Source organism: Neolamprologus multifasciatus, chromosome 11 (genome assembly GCF_963576455.1).
Source record: "Neolamprologus multifasciatus chromosome 11, fNeoMul1.2, whole genome shotgun sequence".
Lineage (NCBI taxonomy): Eukaryota > Metazoa > Chordata > Actinopteri > Cichliformes > Cichlidae > Neolamprologus > Neolamprologus multifasciatus.
Genome location: NC_140449.1, coordinates 28,566,450 through 28,586,302, shown reverse-complemented (window position 1 = coordinate 28,586,302; position 19,853 = coordinate 28,566,450). Strand labels below are relative to the sequence as shown.

The following is a 19,853-nucleotide window of genomic DNA, read 5'->3' as shown; positions in this document are numbered from 1 at the left end:
CTATTTATAAGTCAATATTTCAAAAGGAATTATTCATCCATGAATAAATGCTTAAATCAAAAATTGATTAAAAAAAATTAACCTCTGAATAAAAACATTTAACATTTAACTCATTTAAAAAAGCTTTTTTCAAATTCCAAATAAAAAACATATTTTCAAAATCTTTTTGAAAGGTTGATACTGGACTGAAATCTGGTGACTGTGGAGGCAGTTTGACTATAGTGAACTCACATGCTGTTTTATCTTGCTGGAATCAGCCAAAAGAATTGTGGGTATGAAGAGATGGACATGTTCAACAATAATACACAGGTGGACTGTGCCATTTTTATTTATGCTCAGTTGGCATAAATGACCCAAAGTGTGCCAAGAAAATACCCCCCAAACCCTTACAGCACCACCACCAGGCTGAGCTGGTGATACAAAGCAGGATGGATCCATAATTTCATTTCAATCAATGTAAATGAATAAAATCAAAACTTTACTAACAACACTAAAAAAATTGAAGCTGATATGATAACAATATGCAAAATACACAACATGAGACTTCAATTATAAGCTGAACTTCCTGTTCTTCTCTGCTGCTCTGTAGCTGATGTTGACACTGTGACTGATTAACAAAGTCCAAATGTAGAGGCCAGCTGTCCTTCTTCTACATGTTACAGCAGTTTGAACAGTGTTGTTCTTGGCTTGACTAAAACATTTGTCATTAATATAACATAGCTTAACAATAACTATCATTGCAACATGAAATAACCTCAGTGCAGATACTTCAGGCAACAACTGTTTGATCTGAAGTAATGCAGTGCCCTCTGTTGACCAGTTATTAATATCATCATTAATATTATATTTTGAGACTGAGACTATCCAAAAGTCCTCTGAAGTTTTACTGCAGTATTCAAACAGACAAAGCTTTCTTTTTGCAGATCCATCGGTTCTTCTCATTACAGCTCACTGATTTAAATCCTTCGTCTAGGACAGAGATTGCACAGTGACCATCAGAAGGATGCTGGTCAATCCAGGAGCTGAGGAAAACAAGAATTCTGCTCAAGGCTGATGGACACTGGTACACTGTAATTGATTTATCACAGATTTGGGAAATAATTTGTATTGATTCAAAGTGTCTCTTACCTATTAGTCAGATTCCTTCCATCCAGCCACGTCCATTTCCCATCTTCAACTCTCAGACCAATCCAGTATCCTTTGTTTTCATATTTCCAACTCTTTTCACTGACAGTTTTCTGAGGACAAAGAGAAAGTTGTCAGAGATATTTAAACAATTTGCTCTAAGAAAGCTTTCAATCTAAAGAAATTATATTTTTATTTTCATGAAGTCAGTAATAAAGTGTCCCACAGTTTTCTCAGTACCTTTTCTTTTTCATTAATAACAACAGGTAAATCTGAACTCTTTCCTCTGCAGTTTTCTCGAGCTTCTTCCCAGGTTTTCTGTTTATCACCGTCAGCATTATTAGTTGCATAGCAGCTGGACTCAACATCTTCCCAGCCATCCTGACAAGGCTTACATATTCTGTCTGCAAGAATAGAGAACGGTTAATAAACAACATCAGTGCATATCTATGTTAAATTAGGTAATTGTGTACAAATATATTTGGAACATACTGTTTTTTTTGGGACAGTAGGCATCAATGCTCCACTGAGCTCGACTAACATTGAGCTCATTCCATGATGTCTTCATCTGTTGTATTATTTCTGTTAGGTTTTTCTTTTCTGTCTCCAGCTCCTCATTTTTCTTTTTGAGCTGCTGGTTTTCTGCAAGTTGTTTTTCCGAGTCTCGTGTCAGGTTCTCCAGCTCCTTATTTTTCTTTTCGAGCTGCTGGTTTTCTGCAAGTTGTTTTTCCAAGAGAGTAGAGTCTCGTGTCAGGTTGTGAATCTGGAGAATGAGGTTGGTTTGGTTCCTCCTCAAGTCTTCAGCATCTGAGCTGAGTTTGCAGTATAGATCTATCAGTTTGTGATTGGCAACAGTTAGCTGTTTTGTTTTCTTCTAACCGCTTCAGGCGAGTTCAGTAATTGTCGATTAATAATGTGCAAACTCTAAGCCCCTAAAGAAATCCCATTATGTTATTTTATTTCTTTTTCCATTTTGTTTCTGTAATTTTATCACTGTTCAAAACATCTTCTGTCTGTTCTGTTCTGTTCAGGTTTCTCAAATTTCTGGGCATTAATAGCTATCTTTGTGCTTTTCAGATTTGTCAGATGAATTTTAAATAAAGAAGTAAACCACAAACCCCATACTCTGTCTTTTATCACTGCCGATATCTGGCATGCAATTATTCATTATTTTGAACCATGCATTCATGTATTTCACACTACATTTTCATGTAAATACTCTGACAATAAAAAGTATATATTTGTTTTGAATTTTATTTTCTAGCTGAAGATAGGTTGTGTCAGCATAAGTAATTTGTATAACAACAACAATACTACTACTACTAATAATGATAATAAACACATCTTTTATACATGAAATGATCTTTTCCATACTTAGGGTAGACAGTGACTGCTATGATGCCCAACACCAACATGACACAAATGATTCCCAAACAACAAGCCAACTGTTTATAGTGGCGATGTCTGCTCATAGTTCTGTCTGATGTCTTGTCTGGCAAAATATTTATAGTCTTGAGTTAGTGAAGACTTGATAAAAATGTCATATAGTTTAAAAGTGGACATGAAACACATTTATTGGAGCTAATTTACACCATGGAGCCCATATGTAAAAAACTATAATAGATGTAACAGTGTCTGTGAAGCCAAAGAAATAACTGACAAGAAATAACTGTTTGAAGTTAGAGATTTTAAGAACATGTTTAGCGGGATCTTGTGCCAGTACAGAACGTGACATCACTGCGCTGCTTAGCTGTTGTTAATAAACTTACATTAGTTTATCTTAGTTAACTAGTGACAGAAGTGATATCTCAGTAGAAAACAAGGACACTAAAAGAAACAAAAAATGTCTTAAAAAAACTCTTTGTGGCAGCCCCTGGCATGTTTTATGTCGAACATGATTGGAAGTCCTGACAGCATGTCAGCATGAAAAACAAACAAACAGTGTTTACAATTGAACTTCGCTTTTCCTCACTTCTATTGTTAAGAAATACGCTCAGTGAGATAATGTGAGATAATGATTTCTATATCTAAATAAGAAATTAAGGTATCCAAAAAGTGTGGCAATCAATCTTGTAGGCAATCTTTTCCCTGTGGACATGCTGATGGATGTTAGGAATTCCCGATCACACTTCGGTGAGAAACTTAGTTACATTTATGGTGTGATGCGCATATGGTAATCAGTTGTGCCATAAACTGTCTACATGTGTTTTGGGAAAGAGAGAACACTTTATTGCATAAATAAAGTGCTAATCGCTAACTAGCAAACAACTAAAAAACTACTTCTTAAGAGATGGAGCTTTGTTTTCTTTTGTTTTTAACATAAAGCTCATTGCAGACAAGGTTGGGAGCAACCATTATAAATAGTTTTAGTTCTAGTGTCCTTGTTTTCTGCTGAGTTATTGGTCACTAGTTAGCTGACACTGAAATTAACCAGTAACGTGTCTTACTATAATAAGAAACAAGAGAACGTTTGGATTTATTCTAATTTAGCAGATTTCTTAACATGTGAGAAAGAGAAATTTCTGCCACTGTTACACAAAAACAAGACAGTTTATTATTATTGTTGCTGTATGTGTAATGTGTTTACCAAGAAGATGCGTTTACCCTCATGCTAGTGCAATGAAACATTATTCTGTCATCATTGATAGTCACCTGTCACTCTCATTCTGTCCTTTCTAGACATCTTTAAAAATGTCTTACACAATATTTATTCTGTTAAAGTGGAAATCCAAAGTGGAAACTTAAAAAAAATGTATGTAAGAGGCTAGCAGTTAAAACAAACCTTTGAATATATGACTTATGGATGTACAAAGATTGAAATACACATACCTCACTATGATATATAAACTATTGTAGCTCAATGTATTTTTGAAAACTAATGACCAAAGATGCAGTTTTGTCATTTTTTATTCACACATGCTTGCGGAGCTCTTATGGAAACTAGTATAAATCCTAACCCACGTGACAGCCGTGAATTATGAACCCTGCTGACACAACTTTGCAGCAACCAACCCAGTGACATCATGTTCTATGCTGCCACAAGATGGCGCTAAACATGCTCTAAAATCTTTAAACACTTATTTGTTGAATCCAGATTTGTAGACAGTGCTAAATCAATGATCGCTTTTTTTTTTCTTTAGAGAGAAGGGTGTCTCATGTCCACTTTAAAATGCATATTGTAACATTGAAATACTTATTTTAGTCATGTAGGGCAATGAAACTGAAGTAAACGTTCTTCTTGTCTGGCATAAAAATCTAAATAACAGAAATATATTGTTTTATCTATTTGCTTATTGGTTAACTGATTATTCAATGTTGCTATTTATAAGTCCAACATTTCCTTTTTGTCTCGCTCTCTCAAATGATGGTATTTTAAACACAGCGGTTAGTTAAAAAAAACAGGAAGCACTTCATTTGAGTGTCTGGAACAGCTGAAGCCACATATCAGCTTTGAAATGTGCGTTTACACAATGTAACTCATGCTGTTCTCTATCTTTTGGAACGTAAACCTTATAAGGAGCATCTCTTAACTATTATGAGCATGAATGATAAAAGCATTTTATTATTAAACTGTTAAATACCACTTGTCCTTCAAAAACCTTGGTAAAAATGATTGTAAGAGGAGAACGTCCACCGTTTGAATCTAATTGTAAAACTCAGGATGCTTCATGTCTCTTCATTAAATCCCTGTTAGGGAAATGCTCCAGTTTGAAAGACACCCAAACTGATCAGTACTCGTCACACCTTCTTGTACTGACAGTTTTAGAAATTTTCACTGTATTGGACATTTATTTACGGTGGATTTGTGTTTTCTTTTTTCAACTCACCGTTTGTGTCCGGAGTTTGTTCCTTTGCTTCATTTCTCACCTCCACTTCATCATAAACAGTTTCCTCCTTTTTAACTGAAAGGTTGATTGGCATTCATAAGTTATCATATAACAAGGCTTTCTAAACCTTATTGTATTGAAATATTGCATGTTTGCTTTCATGCAAATGCTTATTTTATTCTTTTGGACAGCTATTTGTTCAGTGTTGACACAATTCAGTGTCTTAACTGGGCTTGTGCTGGGAGCTGTCCAAGCAGAGATGCACAGACCTCTCTCTCAGCCACCTCCTCCATTCCTTTTGGTGGAAAAAACAGGATGTTCCAACCAAGCTGAGACGTAAACTCTCCAGTGTTTTCTGAATCTGTCACAGAGTTTAATGCCAGAAACACCTCATCTAAGAGGCATCTAGGACAGCGGTCTCCAACCTTTTTTGCGCCACGGATCGGTTTATGCCCGACAATATTTTCACGGACCGGTCTTTAAGGTGTCGCGGATAAATACAACAAAATAAAACTAGTAGGTACCAAAAAAAAAAGAAGATTTATTCATAACACACCCAGGAAAACCGAGTTAACGATAAAAACGATAACAAAATAACGCTGAAAACTGATAAAAACCCTGAAAACCATACATTTCACACCTGAGCCTCAACTCTCGTGGCCCGGTACCAAACGACTCACGGACCGGTACCGGTCCTTGGCCCGGGGGTTGGGGACCGCTGATCTAGGACACATTCAAGTCAGATTCCCAAGCCACTAGTTGAAGTGGTTCAGGCACCAAGGTCTTAAAATATCAGTGTAAAAATCCTACTTAGCTCAAGATCTTATTTGCTGATTTCTACTGATATTTTGTCTAATCATTGTTACTGCAGAAAACTGTTTAAAACAAATCAACATTGAGTAAATTTGCAATTTTATTCATCATAAGTAGCTTAGAATATATTTTTGATGCAGTGCATTGGAAAAACTTACCTTTTGATTGGGAATCTTTCTTTTTGAATTTGACTGTGGCATAGCTAACTTCCTCCTCTGCCATCCTTGCAGACTTTCTGTTGAGCTTCGTGTAACTTCTAGACAGAGAAATAGCCCTCTATAAGAGCCACAGGGAACCAAAATAAGAGACAAGGTTGAATCTTCTGACGTGTCATGTCTGTTTCTATTGCCAACTTCTGCTTATGGGTGTGAAAATAATTTGCATGCATGTCATGATCAGTATAAACCTCAAAGTTGTGAAATTATTAATTAATTAATTACTGGAGGCAGTGTACATACTGGAAAGTGATTTCTATAACAATATATGCAAAGCAGAGTCACAACACCATCAAAAATATGTTAGAGTCAAAACATAGCATGTTATATAATAACTATTCAAATAAAGATATTATCACTTTAGGGACTGGGGTTATCTCAGGATAGACCACATGAGTCACCAGAAATTCTACTGGATACACTATGTGGTGTACTGGGGCAGCTGTGGTAGCTCATTGCAGAAAGTTAAATTGACCCGCCGTCTTCTCCATTCTGGATGTTGGGCATGATACTGATCTCCAAATTACCCCCAATGCGTCCACTTGAGTGTGACTGTGTGTGAGTGTCATCATACAAGACACTTGGATATTGAAAAAAAGCACTTGTGTAAACCTGTGTGCGACTGGTTGAATGAAGCTCGTAGTTAACAAAAGCACTTTCTCGTGGTGTAGATTGAACAAGGTGCTTGAAACATTTCTCTGATATCTTGGTCCATATTGACATGATGACGTTACACAGTTACTCGAGATTTGTCAGCTGCACATCTGCATGAATGAGAAGTTGAAGAGCTGTATCTAATTATCTGACAATGAATGTAATATAATGTGTCATGGTTCTAGGTCTGGTGACCCAGTGTTTATGTTTTTGATCATTAATATTCTTTGATTTAGTTACTGGTTATATTTTCTAGTTCTTAGGTTTTGTTACTGTGCCTCCCTTGTATTCCATGTGTCACGCTGAGTCACTTATGTTTTCATGTTTGCTCTTTCTTAATTTTTGTGTATTCATTATTTGTTGTAAAAAATGGATCATGATCAGGGTTTAGTCTTTTATTAATGGTTTGAGTTCACGTTCCCTTCAATTTACCAGTTTTTTTATATTTCATGCCTTTAGTCTTTGTTTTGGTTTTGTTGATAGGTCTGCTAGTTCCCTTTTGTGTTCCCTTCTTTTCCTCCAGTCTTTCCCCTGTGTTTGTCTTTTGTCGCTGTGTCAAATTAATATATTTCATTACAGTTTTTCTCTTCATCTTGTTTGTAGACTTTGACAGTAATACACCTGCCTTGCCAAGAATTTCTTGATGTGTAGATGTTAAGCTGTTTTTCTTGACCATGGAAATAATTCTGTAATGCATTTTCAAGCTTTGTTCAGAACTTGGAAAGAAAACATGTTTAAAGAAGTCTTGTCTCTTTTCTTCCCAAGCTTCTGATTAACATGACCTGGATGTCTGAGAACCTTCATAGACAATTCTGTAATGCACTTTAGTTGTCTTCTGTTGTCTTTCAGCTCTTTTGGTGTTGCTGAGTTGGTCTGTACAGCATAAATGGTCAGTACTGCCTTTGAATCTCTTTGTACTGTGTACAATGACAATAAAGGAATTCAGAACAATTCAATGTAATTCAAATCTTGCAAATCCTGACAACTTGACATCTTCTCTTCTACTCTTAGCATCTTCATCACTGTCACATCTTCTAACTGTCTTTTGGTCACAATGTTGAGGTGGTATGTGTAAAATACGCATCCACATGAATGTGTCTCAGGTTGACCTCAGTGGCTTCTAAAACTGATGAAGTTGTCTCCCTGTATACATATTTCTTGATTTGGACTTACTGTTCATTTTAACTACCTACGAAGTGCAGTTAATGTCCCCACATAGCAAAATTAGTATGGCCTGGATTTGGCCCACAAAATGTGCTTACACATGGCCCACATACCACAAAGAATGATGGCCCTTTGGTGGCCCAGATCTGGTTTGCTAGAATTAATGCAGACATGGGCCAGCACAAAGCCAGTTGCAGACACACTGGTGGTCCTGTGCTGGCCCAGAACAGTTTCAGCTCTGGCCCCAGGTGTCAGCCTAATGTGTACCTTAATCAGCCATGTAATAACAACATGTGCCGGAACATAATAGTGCAAAAGTAACACAACGAAACTCTGTTCAGACATTGAACACTTTTCTACTCTCCCTGATTACTTAAAGTGCTCTATACAACATGTCACATTCACCCAATCACACGCTTTCTCTTCCTAACTAGATTTGTACACATTCACACTCTTGACAGAGATCCAGAGCCAGGGATCAAACCACTAACCTTCCAATCAGTAGGTGACCTGCTCTAGCTCCTGAGATACAGCCACGCAGTGGTAAACACGAGTAAACCGTCACTAGGTTTTGGATAAAGTGTACACTCACAAACCTGTCAAACCTGCATTTGAAACTTTGCTACCATAACAGTATAGTATTGAAACATGGCATTTGGGTCTTCTAACTAAAATAGGAAAATAGGAACATAAATAGTGCCATCATTGCCAGACCTGGCCCCCATCTGGGCGACATACACCCTGCCATGACACCAGTCAGTCAGAAGTGACAGCTTGATGTCAGATCCGGGGAAGACCTGTTTTCTATGAGCCTGGGCCACATAAACCAAACCACAATCGGGCCAGATGTGCCATGCCATCAAATAAACAGTGGCATCATTGCCAGACCTGGCACAGATCTGGTTGACATACCACTTACCATGCCAGAAGTCAGCCAGCAGTGCCGGCTTGACACCAGATCCTTTCTGTTGAGCCTTTTGTGAATTCTACTCAGAGACGCCACAGTGTTAAAGCCACAGTGTTAAAGCCACAGAGCATCATAATACAAGAAGTTTTTGCTTCTTATCTTTCTTAACTGACTTCTGTTTCTTGTAGCAACTTCTGCTTTTGACTGAAAAAGGAAGCTGCCACATTTTTGTCTGTTAATGCTGCACTTTGTGTTACATATACACTCACTGGAAAATGTATTAGATACACATTGCTAGTACCAGGTTGAACCACCTTTTACCTTTTTTGGAGTAGATTCAACAAAGTGCTGCAAACATTTTTTCTGAGATTTTGGTCCACATCACACAGTTACCACATAATAGCCAGGCGTTAATAAATAAATAAGGTTTGTACGCTGTTAGGGGACTTTGGCTTCTTTGTCAGAAGACGTTACCTGCTTAAACATGTATGTGTCACCTATTCATAAAATAATATATATCCTTGTGGCTTTTAATAGCCTAAATATGCTTCAGAAATATTTCTGCTCGTGTTAAAAAAATCTTCTGCACATTCAAAACATGTCACACAGGTCTCTGTTTGGGAATCAATCACATGTCATCAATGCTACAGAGTATGACTGAAAACAAGAAGCCCAGGCAACATCTTAAGATTACATCACAAACGGCCCGGAGGCCAACACGAGGAAAGTACCCAGATGCAGACACAACATAGTCAGTATTTACAACACAGATCTTGACTGCTTACATGCAGTGAAGCCGATTTCCAGCTTGGGGAGGGGATTGTAGACTGAGCAGCTGAGTATTTGACCAACCTGAGGTTTAGCGTTTCCAGCGAGGCAGCGGGCAGGAGGACAGGCGGTAGAGGTGAAGAGAATCCAAGTTTAGATGGCAAGGTTCAGTGGTGGGAGAGATTTCTGGCTGGGAGCTGGGTGCTTACGGCGTAACTGATGAGTCAAAAACTGAGAACACAAGGAGAAGCAGGTAAGGCAAAACATCGACCCGAAAGGAAACACAGAGAGATGCAACTTGTTACCACCATTGGCAGCTGTCGGACTGGCAAAGGAGAGGTGACGACACTGGGTTTAAATGCAACCTCTTAATTGCAGCTGATGCACCACAGGCGAAGGAGATTACCTGAGCTACACCTCAGGGCGGACCCAGGGGAACAGTGTGCGAGGAGACAAACCCAACACTCGCTCAGATCATGACAGATTAGATGGAAATCAAGCAAAAGCACATCTAAACTAAAATATACTAAAATAAATCAATCAAACAACATGATTTTCAGACCTTTTTAGTAAAATTTCTATTGTTGCCGGTATTCTTTACAAAGTATTTCACAGAATTGTCTATGAAGGTTCTCAGACATCCAGGTCATGGATGATTGTCAGCCTTTACATTTCTTACAGCAGCTTAAATAAATTTGTTTGCTTAATTAAAACTTTTGTCAAAAAGATAAAGGTTAACGACAAGGTTACATTCTATTAAATATTAGAGATCAACACTAAAAATCTACATTCATAACAATAACTATCACCCAACATAAAAATATCAGAATAGAGATACAGCACTTCAGACAATAATTCTTAATCCAATTCCAGAAAGAATTACGAACTACCTCTATTTGGTTTAACAAACATTTTTCCTGCCCTTATCAGCTTGAAGAAAATAAATACAAAAGTAAATCTATGTTAGGTCTTTACTAAGATATCTGCTGATCAAACAGAAGGTGCTACCAACCTAATACCACCCAAACAGCTCTTTGGTGATTGACCCTGGATCTCTGATAGTGTTTGTTTTAATCCAGGATACCTGCAGATGATTAACTGAGCCCTGTGTGCTACTGAATGGGACCTGAAACACTACATGTATAAGCCCAAATTTACACCATGGAGCCCTGCTCTCAAAAACTGAATTGATGTAACACTATCTGTGGATCTGGATTTAAGAAGCAGTTTTTAGAGCATGTTCAGCACCATCTTGTGTCAGTACAGAGCGCCACGCCATCAGGTTGGTTGGTTGAAGTCACTTTCACCCTCTGTCTCTTAAGCAGTAAGTGGTTCTTTGTTTTGTTAGCTGCACTGAAATGGGACAATCAAAGCATGATAGGGAATCCTGACATCTTCCAACATGTCTGAAGGGAGAAAAAAAAGTCAACATTATACAGGATTTTCCCATTTCAATACAGCTAGCCAAACAATGAAGAACCATTTATTGCTTAAGGGTGAAACTGGACAGTATATCCTCGGTTTATTAACATAAAACTCATTTCTGCAAAGAGACAGTACAAAAGTGTGTAATGTAAGTCTGTTTATTGCAACCAACCAACCTGACACAAGATGGTGCTAAATATGTTCTAAAAACTTGAACTTTAGGCACTTACTTCTTAAATCCAGCTTCACAGACAGTGTTACATCTATGCCAGTTTTTGAGAGCAGGACTCCATGTTGTACATTAGGCTTTATGCATGCAGTCCATTTTAATGAATCAGGCTTATTCTGGCACAACTTGCAGATGCATGATTGGATTTGAATGTGGGGAGTTTGGAGATCAGGTAAACCATTTGAGCCTCTTATTGTGTTTCTTAAAGCTTCCTTAGTAGTTTTTGTTGTATCATTTAATTCATTGCCTCATAGGAAGAGGCCACTTAGAGCCTTTTGTGCCATGTGTGGGCTCAATGGATGCACAGGGCCCACAGCTCAAGCTCCGCCTCAGTATGTTTGGAGAGAATTAAAATCACTTGTGTTAATTTGTAGCTAGACAGCTCCTTCATGTGTTTACTGGTTAAACATTAAATGTAACTACACTCAAATGATAGGGAAACTTAAGTTTGTGTTTGTGGCATAATCAATTCATAATCATCAGTGAAGACATCTATAACCATCCGATGGGTTGATTAATTCTCACGTCAAACGTTAGCCTGAGCCAGTGGATACCTATGCAGATGGATCAAGAAGCCAAACTTTGACCAACTTTTCTAAAAAAGGTAAAAAGGTGTGATCATTGGCACATGTGACATGTGAACATAAATTTTACTCATGCTGTGTTTTAGCTTTTATTATTTTCATTTTAAAATAGAATTTTTTTTATTGTACTTTATTTTATATTCATCTTTTGCTGTCATTTGCACATTAATGCTGGATAAATTTGTTTCCTAATGTATTTTCTATTTATCTAGACAATGGCCCAGTTTATTTTCATTTTTGTTTTTATTTTTAGGTGGGAGGTGAGAGAATTTAATAATATGTTTCATGTTGAAGTGCTTTGTTTTCTAAATCAGATTTTTTTGCATCCAAGTCTGTGATTGGCTGGTTTTGTGGCACAAATATAACGGTGTACAGAAAGAGTTGAGCGCGCACGGGCAGAAATGTTGAGAGCGCAAAATAGTGGCACAAAAATAATGCCATATGGGGATGGGTGTTTTCTCTCTCACACAGATAAACAGACTTGATAAAAATGAACTAAAAGATGTGAGTGGGCGCTAACACCGACTCAGACCTTGCCTCAGTTGATCTCAGTGGGTAACATTATAGGGTAAGGCAAGGTCTCACAATGGTTTCACCCAAAACCTCTTGGCTCTCCACCATTTGGTCTTAGACCTGAAGAAGCTTCCAGTTGACAAGTAAAATGTCGTCAAGAAAGGTCCGCTGTTTTTCTTTCCAAGCTCCGTAGATGACCATGGCTTGATAACGTGAGAAGCTACACAGACTTATACCAACTGTATCTTTTCAAAGTACAATGACTTCAGTGACACAAAGAACAATAGCTGAGTGACACTTTAAACCTTTCACTGCGTTTTTCTAAATACTGATATGTGGATGTGGAGGGTGAAGGTGACGGTGGTCCCAGTGGTAATCAGAGCACTAGGTGCGGTGACTCCCAAGCTAGGCGAGTGGCTCCAGCAGATCCCAGATTCTGTCCAGAAGAGCGCAGTCCTGGGAACAGCTAAGATACAGAGGACCCGAGCTTGAAGGATGAACCGCCCGCAGGTGCGAGCTGGGTGTTGTTTTTATATTAATTATTAGTAACTTATAAATAATAACAGCTTGACAATAAAAAAAACCCTTATAATTAACTTTATTTATTTAGTAATATTTCAAAACAAAACCTGAGTAGAAGTTTCCATGGTAATATTTACTTAATATATTTATGTAATTATATTTACAGATCACAAAAGTCTTCTGAAGTCTAAGTAATTGAAACAGTTAGGGTCTCTTTTTACAAATCCATTGTTTCTTCTGGTCACAGTTCACTGATTTAAATCCTTCGTTTTGGACAGAAATTACACAGAGACCATCAGAAGGAGGCTGCTGAATCCAGGAGCTGAGGAAAAAAACAAGTTTGATTAAAGCTGATAATTATTGATACAAAACAAAATTGATTCATCCCAGATTTGGAAAAATATTATTAAATTGTTATTGATTTAAAGTTTCTCTTACTTATCAGTCAGGTAACTTCCATCCACCCATTTCCATTTCCCACCTTCAGCTCTCAGACCGATCCAGTATCCATTTTCTCCTGAACTCTTCCAGCTTTTGTCACTGATATATTTCTGATGAAAGAGAAAGTTATCAGAAATACTCGAATACTTTGCTTAAGGCACTGCAACACAGAGTGTGATCAAAAGAAAATGTATTTTTGTTAAATAAATCTGTGCTAATGAGCCACAGTTCTTATTACCTTTTCTGCTGCATTAATTACAACGGCCAAATTAGAAATCTTTCCTTTGCAGTTTTCTCGAGCTTCTTTCCAGGTTTTCTGCTCATGAGGTTCAGCATCATTAATTGCATAGCAGTTTGACTCAAAGGTGAGCCAGCCCTCCTGACAAGCTTTGCACGCCTTTTCTGCAAGTATAAAAATCAATTAATAAAGATCATCAGTGCACATTTATTTGACATTACCTATTTTTGTAGCTGATAGATTTGGAGCCTACTGTTATTTTCTTTGGGACAGTAGGCATCAACACTGCACTGACCTGGACCAAGACTGAGCTCCATCTTCATGAGTTTTATTTGTTCTGTTAGGTTCTGGTTTTCTGCAATGAGGTCTCTGATCTGTGTTTCAAAGGCAGTGGAGGTGTTTGTCCAGTTGAGTTGACTCCTCAATAAGTCTTTGTTCTTATGAATTAACAATGTGGTAACTGAAAAACAAAACGTAACACTTCTTTGGCTTTACACGCACATTGTGGATTAACTAATTTTAAAAGTTATACTCACAATAGATGCGAAGGGCCATGATCAGTAGCAGAATACCCCAGCAAATGGTTACTGATGTACAAGATTGTATACATGCACACTGCTTATCTAGGAGAAATAAATACTTATTATAGCAATCAAACTAATTCTTACTTTTAAGATTTTAAATTGCTTGTGTCAACTTAAAATCATTAATTGGCTTTTTATAATCATAAAACCATTCTAATTAATGAACTTTTTAAATTATTGTCTATGGAAAAACATAACAATCTGTTTGAAAAAGTTCAGAGGCAAAACCAAGGTGAAGCCCATATTATGGATCAAACTTCAATAACAGTGAATCCTGTACATATCAAAATGTGATTTGAGAGGATGTTGTCATTAAGCTCTTGTAAGGAAAATGCCAATATCACACTTCCAGTTTCTAAGCAAGTTTCATATCAGTTCCTGTCATAAAAGTAGCAGTTTTGTATTGTCTTTGTATAACTCACCATTTGTGTCAGATGGTTGTTTAGTTCCTTTGTTTTTCACGTTCATTTCTTCATATAAATTTTCTTCCTGCCTTCGTACTGAAAGACTTAAAGGGCAACCTTGTAGCAGAAGACAAAGAATGATTTCATGGCAAGAAAAAAATGTAGTCAATCTAATTTGGTGGATGTCAAGTCTAATTTGTTAGTTAAAGTGACTGCTGCTATTGTTTTTCTGTTGAGGTCATTTGCAGATTATGAGGCACCAAATTTTCTACCCTTCCAGTTTGTAAGACAGGCTGGTTAGTACTTTGCATGATGCCTTGTAGTAAAAGTAGTGGTTTTGCATTTGCTTTGTATAACTCACCATTTGTGTCAGAAGTTTGTTTAGTTCCTTTATTTTTCATGTTCATTTCTTCAAACACGCTGTTTTCCTTCGTTTTAACTGAAAGAATTGAATAACAATGTTGTAACAGAAGACAAAGACTGTTTAAATGGCAGGTAAAAAAGAAATGCCTGGTTAAGAAAGGTTAGTTAATCTGAGTAATATGATTTGTTTTGTTGGTTAAAGGGTAGTTGGAATTAATTAGTTACTAAGTAACCACAATTTATTTATTTATTTATTTGCAATGCACAAAAGTTTTCGATTGTTTGTTGAGATTTAGACCCTCACCTTGCATTATCAAGGGAAATTTTGTCTTTTGTGGAAGCACTTTTAGTAAGCTCAACATCTTACTTGTCTATGTTTTGTCAGAGTTTTTTTGCATTTACTATTACAGTAAAAAAACAGTACAAGAAATGTACTGAAATGATTAAAACATAAAGATCTAGGCTTTCATTTACATGATTTATTACCTGAGTTTGAAAATCCCTTTTGCTGATTGACTGTATTTCTTTTGACAATTTTATTTATAATTTTCCATTTAAAAGAAAATACAGAAAAATATAACTGGAGTTGCGATTACAAACATTGGCTTTGCAGGGATGCAGGAAAATGTATAATATATGCACACAAACAAGAATTACTACTATCTGAACAAGTCTGTCAAAGACGACCATGTCTGTCTTTGGACAAGAAGTCTGCCTTTGTATCCTGCAGCATGCTATGTATTTGAGTGATATATCCCCTAGCAATAGGTCGAAATTGCAGACAGTCCTCAAGCAGACAATCAGTAGGTAGACTTGGATAAGAAGTGAAATGTTTAACTGCAAAGCTACGGACTTTTAGGTATCTGAAGAAGTGAGTCTTTGGGATTCCAAAATCCTTAGATAACATTTCAAAAGGTAAAAATGATCCTTTAACAAACAAATTTAGAGAAACAGATAATTCCCCTACTGCACCAAACCTCAAACCCTGCATCACTCAGAGCTGGTAAAAAAAAAAGATGATTTGACGAAATAGGGGAGCAGACAAGCGACCACCCCAGACCGAAATGTTGTCGACACTGAAACCAAACATTAAGAGAGTTTTTAACCACAGGATTTTTAAAATTAACATTGCGACTGACTGGTAGGCTTGAACACATTATTCCAACAAGGGATGCAGTGAGATTTCCATGTAGCTCCATGGTGGACCAAAGTGGCCCAGTGCCTTCCCTAAAAGCCCACATCCAGGTGGATAATTTCACAGTATTGGCAGACCAATAATAATACATAACATTTGGTAGGGCCAAGCCCCCTTCCGACTTAGCACACTGTAAAAGGGTTTTACGGATTCTTGGAACTTTTTTGTCTTAAATGAAAGATGATAGGAGTCCATCTAAATGGTTGAAAAAGGTTTTAGGAAGAAAAAGGGTTATCATCTGGAAGAGATACATGAATCGAGGCAGGACTAACATTTTAATATTGCTGACCCGCCGAGCAAAAGAGATGGGTGATACTGACCAGCGTGCCAAATCTGATTTTGTTTTCTCTAATATTGGGGTAAAATTTTGTTTAAAAAGGTGAATAAGGAGTATTTCAATGTAAAATGAAAGGTTGAGTAATCAGCCTCCTTTGCCAGACGGTTAATAGGAAACAGTGTACTTTTAGCTAGGGTTAATCTTTAACCAGACAGACGGCCAAAGGATCCAATGAGGTCCAGAGCTGAAGGATTTGATGCCTCCGGGTCTGTAATGTACAAAAGGAGGTCATCGGCATACCAAGAGCACTTGTGAATAGTATTTCTCCCGGTGATCCCACTTATTTTTGCTCCCAATGCTGCCGTCTGTCATGGTGAATGTGCTGTGTGAAGGCAAGCAGGAAAGGACCCAAACGCAGGACTAACAGAGGCAGTGACTTAAACTAAAAAAACAATAAAACAGCTTTATTTGCTGGCAGGGGAAAAGCATACAAAACAAAACTATACTGGGAGATCTAAGTTCAGGAGGAAGCACCGGGAGAGTAACACACAGCAATGAGGGACGAAACGACTCTGAACACTGGAGGATAAATACAGGACAGGAGCACAAGAGTCCAAAAACATAACTCTGGAGACCAAAAGCACAAAATCCATAATTCAGTAGTTCAGGTGGTCACCCCGGGGGACGGCAGCACAGAACTCCAAAGTCCAGACGTTCCAGGGGCCGACTGTGTGGAAAGCAGAAGCGGCCTGGACACAGGAGAGAGGTCGACCACATGTAAGGCAGTGGCGGTGACAGAGCAGGTCTGGAAGCCGGCCGAGTGGAAGGCGGCGGCAACAAAACAGGTCCAGAGGCCGGCTGCGTGGAAGGCGGCGGTGGTGACACAGGTCTGAAGGCTGTCTGGACCAGTGAAAAAGTCCAGCCAGAAGACGGGAAGGTGGCCGCCCACGCCGAGCTAGACATGGTCGAGGTGGTGCCGTGGCAACCGCTGGACCAGATGAGGCAGGACCAGGACTAGGACCAGACAGAATGGAGTCCTGTGGCTGAGACAAAGCACCTGGATAAAACTGTTCTCCTGAACCACCAACTGATGTGGGTTGATGCTGGCCAGGCTCTCCAGAACCCCCAGCTGACGTGGCTTGATGCTGGCTGGGCTCTCCAGAACCCCCAGCTAACTTGACATGATGCTGGTTGGGTTCTCATAAACCCCCAGCTGGAACAGACGAAAGGCCAGATGGTACGGAAACACCTGCTGAGGTGAAGTTAGTTTGAGCTGCGTGAGACAGTCAGCCAGCTCGGGTTGCTTTTCAGGCTGCAACCGAGCTGGCTGGCTGTGTGAGACAGACACCCAGCTCGAGCTGCAGCCTGAAAAGCAGATGGGACGTCATGTACACAGATGGCTGAGTACATGACTGCACTGGTGACTGAACTAATGAGTGACCTGGAGACAGAGTTGATGTCTGAGCCAAGAACTGAACAAGTAACTGGGCGGGTGACAATGCAGGAGCCTGAACCGGTGACAAAGCTAATGACTGAGCTATTTTGTGCAGTCAATGTATCTGTTTGTTCTTTCAGCTGCGCCAGGGCCCTGCTTCGATTGGTGCTTGGATGTACAACTCCGTCGTGACTGGTTCCAGCTGCAGGACCCGCCCATTAAAATGAGGCTGTAATGTCGCGGCGGGGGAGGTTCTCGCATTTCTCCTCATAACCCAGCAGTATACCTGTGGCAGCAGCTGGCTGCAGTGCTGTCTTGACAGTTGTGGAAGTGGAGTGGGTAGGGGTGAGCTGCTGTTTCTTTTGATCACCAGTTTTCTCCTGTTTTGAATTAGTTGAGGAGGTTAGACCCTGTCTTTATTTTTGGCTTTTGTTTTGGTCAGGTCAGCGGTGTGGGAATCAGTTTAGATTTGTTTTGTTTATTATTTTGGCCTTGGCTTACCCTGAAGTGTTGACACACCTGCTTTGTTGTCCCTCTTTTTATCACTTTGTAAATAAATCACATTATAAAGAACGGATTTGCTTCCTGTCGCTGATTGGGTCTTGGGGGGGGGGTCTAGACAGGTTGTAACATGGTAGTAGTGATAGTGAAGGGGGGCCACCAGAGTCATTAAATGTCCCGGGGGAACAGACAATCTCTTCCCTCAGAGAGACTAAGTTACGGCCTGTAACCTCCGTCCCTACCAACCGCTTGGGCCCCTGCTGAGAAACAAGAGAATGCAAGTCCGACTCTGAATAATCAGCACAGGAAGTATAGAGATCCTGATCAAATAGCTTGAAAGCAGCATTAATTCCGTCAGGGTGTGTTACCATCTTACTTGTGTCTAACTGTAAGTGGGGTATAGATTGGGCTGTAATGGATTGACGAAGCTGATGTGAAAAGATGATGTTTTTTCACCATGCTCGTATACATGATGTCTTTATCTAAGTGAAAAGCTTCTTGGTTTCTTTAATTGAGAGGGTGTCAAATTCAGACTGAAGCAGTACCCTCTGCATTTGGCCGGTGGCATATTGTGTGTCAATGTTTGCCTGTCAGTTCTCGAAGCTGTTCATTTCACTTTTTATTCTTATAAGCAGAAAAAGAAATAATTTGGTCCTGCAAATATGCCTTTAGTGACTCCCAAATTATAGATTTTGAAACATCTGGAGTGTTATTCATTTCTAGAAAAATCTTGATGTGGTATTCAACTTGCAAATGAACTTTCAAAACTCATCTGACATTAATGCTGAATCAAATTTCCAGAACCATTGCCTTGCGCACACATTGGAAATGAGATATCAACCCGCACTGGTGCATGATCAGTAATTACAATTGTATGGTATTTACACATGGTGACCCTTGGAACAAGGAAATGATCAAAAAGAAAATAATCAATCCTCGAATACGAATGATGCCCCGGTGGAGAAGAAGGAATAGCATTAGCTTAGCTTACCTTCTGACTGGTATTGCTTTTTAGGTTTTAGATTGACCGGTGTGTTGTTAAACTTCTGCTCTGCCATTGCTGAAGTCTTTCTGTTGAGCTTCTCATAACTTGTGCACCAAAAAATAGCACTGTGTTAAAACTAAATACGCCTAAATACGTTTCCACGCCTTTCATTTCTCTCTTTTCGTCCAACTTCTGCTTTTTACTGATATAGATGATAGGCAAGGTCAGAGAGGGTTTTTTTTTTTCACAGCATTGGTGTGACAGGATATTTATTCAGCAGTTTTAACTCAGTGGAAGTGTCTGCAGCTTGTTCTCATTTACTTCGGTTGTCAGCTGTTCCTTTCTTGGTAATACCTTAAAACCAACAGACACTTTTCCTTGTCAATGCAACAATTTGTCAGTGGGTTTTTTCAATCTTTGCAGATATGGTGATGGTCCAGCATGTAACTGCATGAAAAGCAGTGATATAATGTGGTCCATACCTGCTTCATGCCCTGGGGGACGGGGCTATGGCTCCCTACAGTCCCTAGCAGATCATTACATGGAGAGACCTTTTGAATACAAGCGTGCCGATCCAGACAGGTGTGCACACAGGTGTACACACTGGCTTTCAAGCTACACCTTTCTTGGCTGCTACCTCAAAGCACATTGTGCGCTGTCGATCTTGCGTCCTGCACAATAACA

The 19,853-nt window shown here is 38.8% G+C and overlaps 2 protein-coding genes and 1 long non-coding RNA gene across 4 annotated transcripts in view; 1 reads left to right on the top strand and 2 right to left on the bottom strand.

The window, feature by feature from the left end:
- Window positions 1–19,853, top strand: part of LOC146508724 (uncharacterized) — a 376,303-nt gene that overhangs the window by 23,179 nt on the left and 333,271 nt on the right. The gene's annotated exons all lie outside the window — the stretch shown is intronic.
- LOC146508741 (C-type lectin domain family 10 member A-like) lies at window positions 290–6,055 on the bottom strand. Its single transcript, XM_085178177.1, has 8 exons — window positions 5,924–6,055; window positions 4,953–5,027; window positions 2,500–2,617; window position 2,345; window positions 1,618–1,810; window positions 1,366–1,529; window positions 1,129–1,238; window positions 290–1,022 (listed from the first exon to the last, which is right to left on the bottom strand). Exons 1-8 carry the CDS (start codon window positions 5,985–5,987, stop codon window positions 896–898), a joined length of 852 nt encoding a protein of 283 aa, XP_085034303.1. The 5' UTR covers window positions 5,988–6,055; the 3' UTR covers window positions 290–895.
- LOC146508740 (C-type lectin domain family 12 member B-like) lies at window positions 12,130–19,632 on the bottom strand. The gene is made up of 8 exons (XM_085178169.1): window positions 19,176–19,632; window positions 14,775–14,852; window positions 14,432–14,530; window positions 13,962–14,048; window positions 13,721–13,885; window positions 13,426–13,589; window positions 13,185–13,297; window positions 12,130–13,068 (listed from the first exon to the last, which is right to left on the bottom strand). The coding sequence occupies exons 1-8, from the start codon at window positions 19,240–19,242 to the stop codon at window positions 12,951–12,953; spliced, it is 891 nt and encodes a 296-aa protein (XP_085034295.1). The 5' UTR covers window positions 19,243–19,632; the 3' UTR covers window positions 12,130–12,950.

What these genes read in the sequence shown, in the direction of transcription:
- LOC146508740 (XM_085178169.1), bottom strand. Translation starts at nt 19,242, where the DNA reads ATGGCAGAGCAGAAGTTTAACAACACACCGGTCAATCTAAAACCTAAA. An exon ending in CATGGCCCTTCGCATCTATT is followed by an intron (nt 13,886 to 13,961) that starts GTGAGTATAACT and finishes TTTGTTTTTCAG; the next exon opens with TTACCACATTGTTAATTCAT. An exon ending in GGAAGTTACCTGACTGATAA is followed by an intron (nt 13,069 to 13,184) that starts GTAAGAGAAACT and finishes TTTTTTCCTCAG; the next exon opens with CTCCTGGATTCAGCAGCCTC.
- LOC146508741 (XM_085178177.1), bottom strand. Translation starts at nt 5,987, where the DNA reads ATGGCAGAGGAGGAAGTTAGCTATGCCACAGTCAAATTCAAAAAGAAA. An exon ending in GAAAGATTCCCAATCAAAAG is followed by an intron (nt 5,028 to 5,923) that starts GTAAGTTTTTCC and finishes TCAACCTTTCAG; the next exon opens with TTAAAAAGGAGGAAACTGTT. An exon ending in ACAAACTCCGGACACAAACG is followed by an intron (nt 2,618 to 4,952) that starts GTGAGTTGAAAA and finishes ATATTTTGCCAG; the next exon opens with ACAAGACATCAGACAGAACT.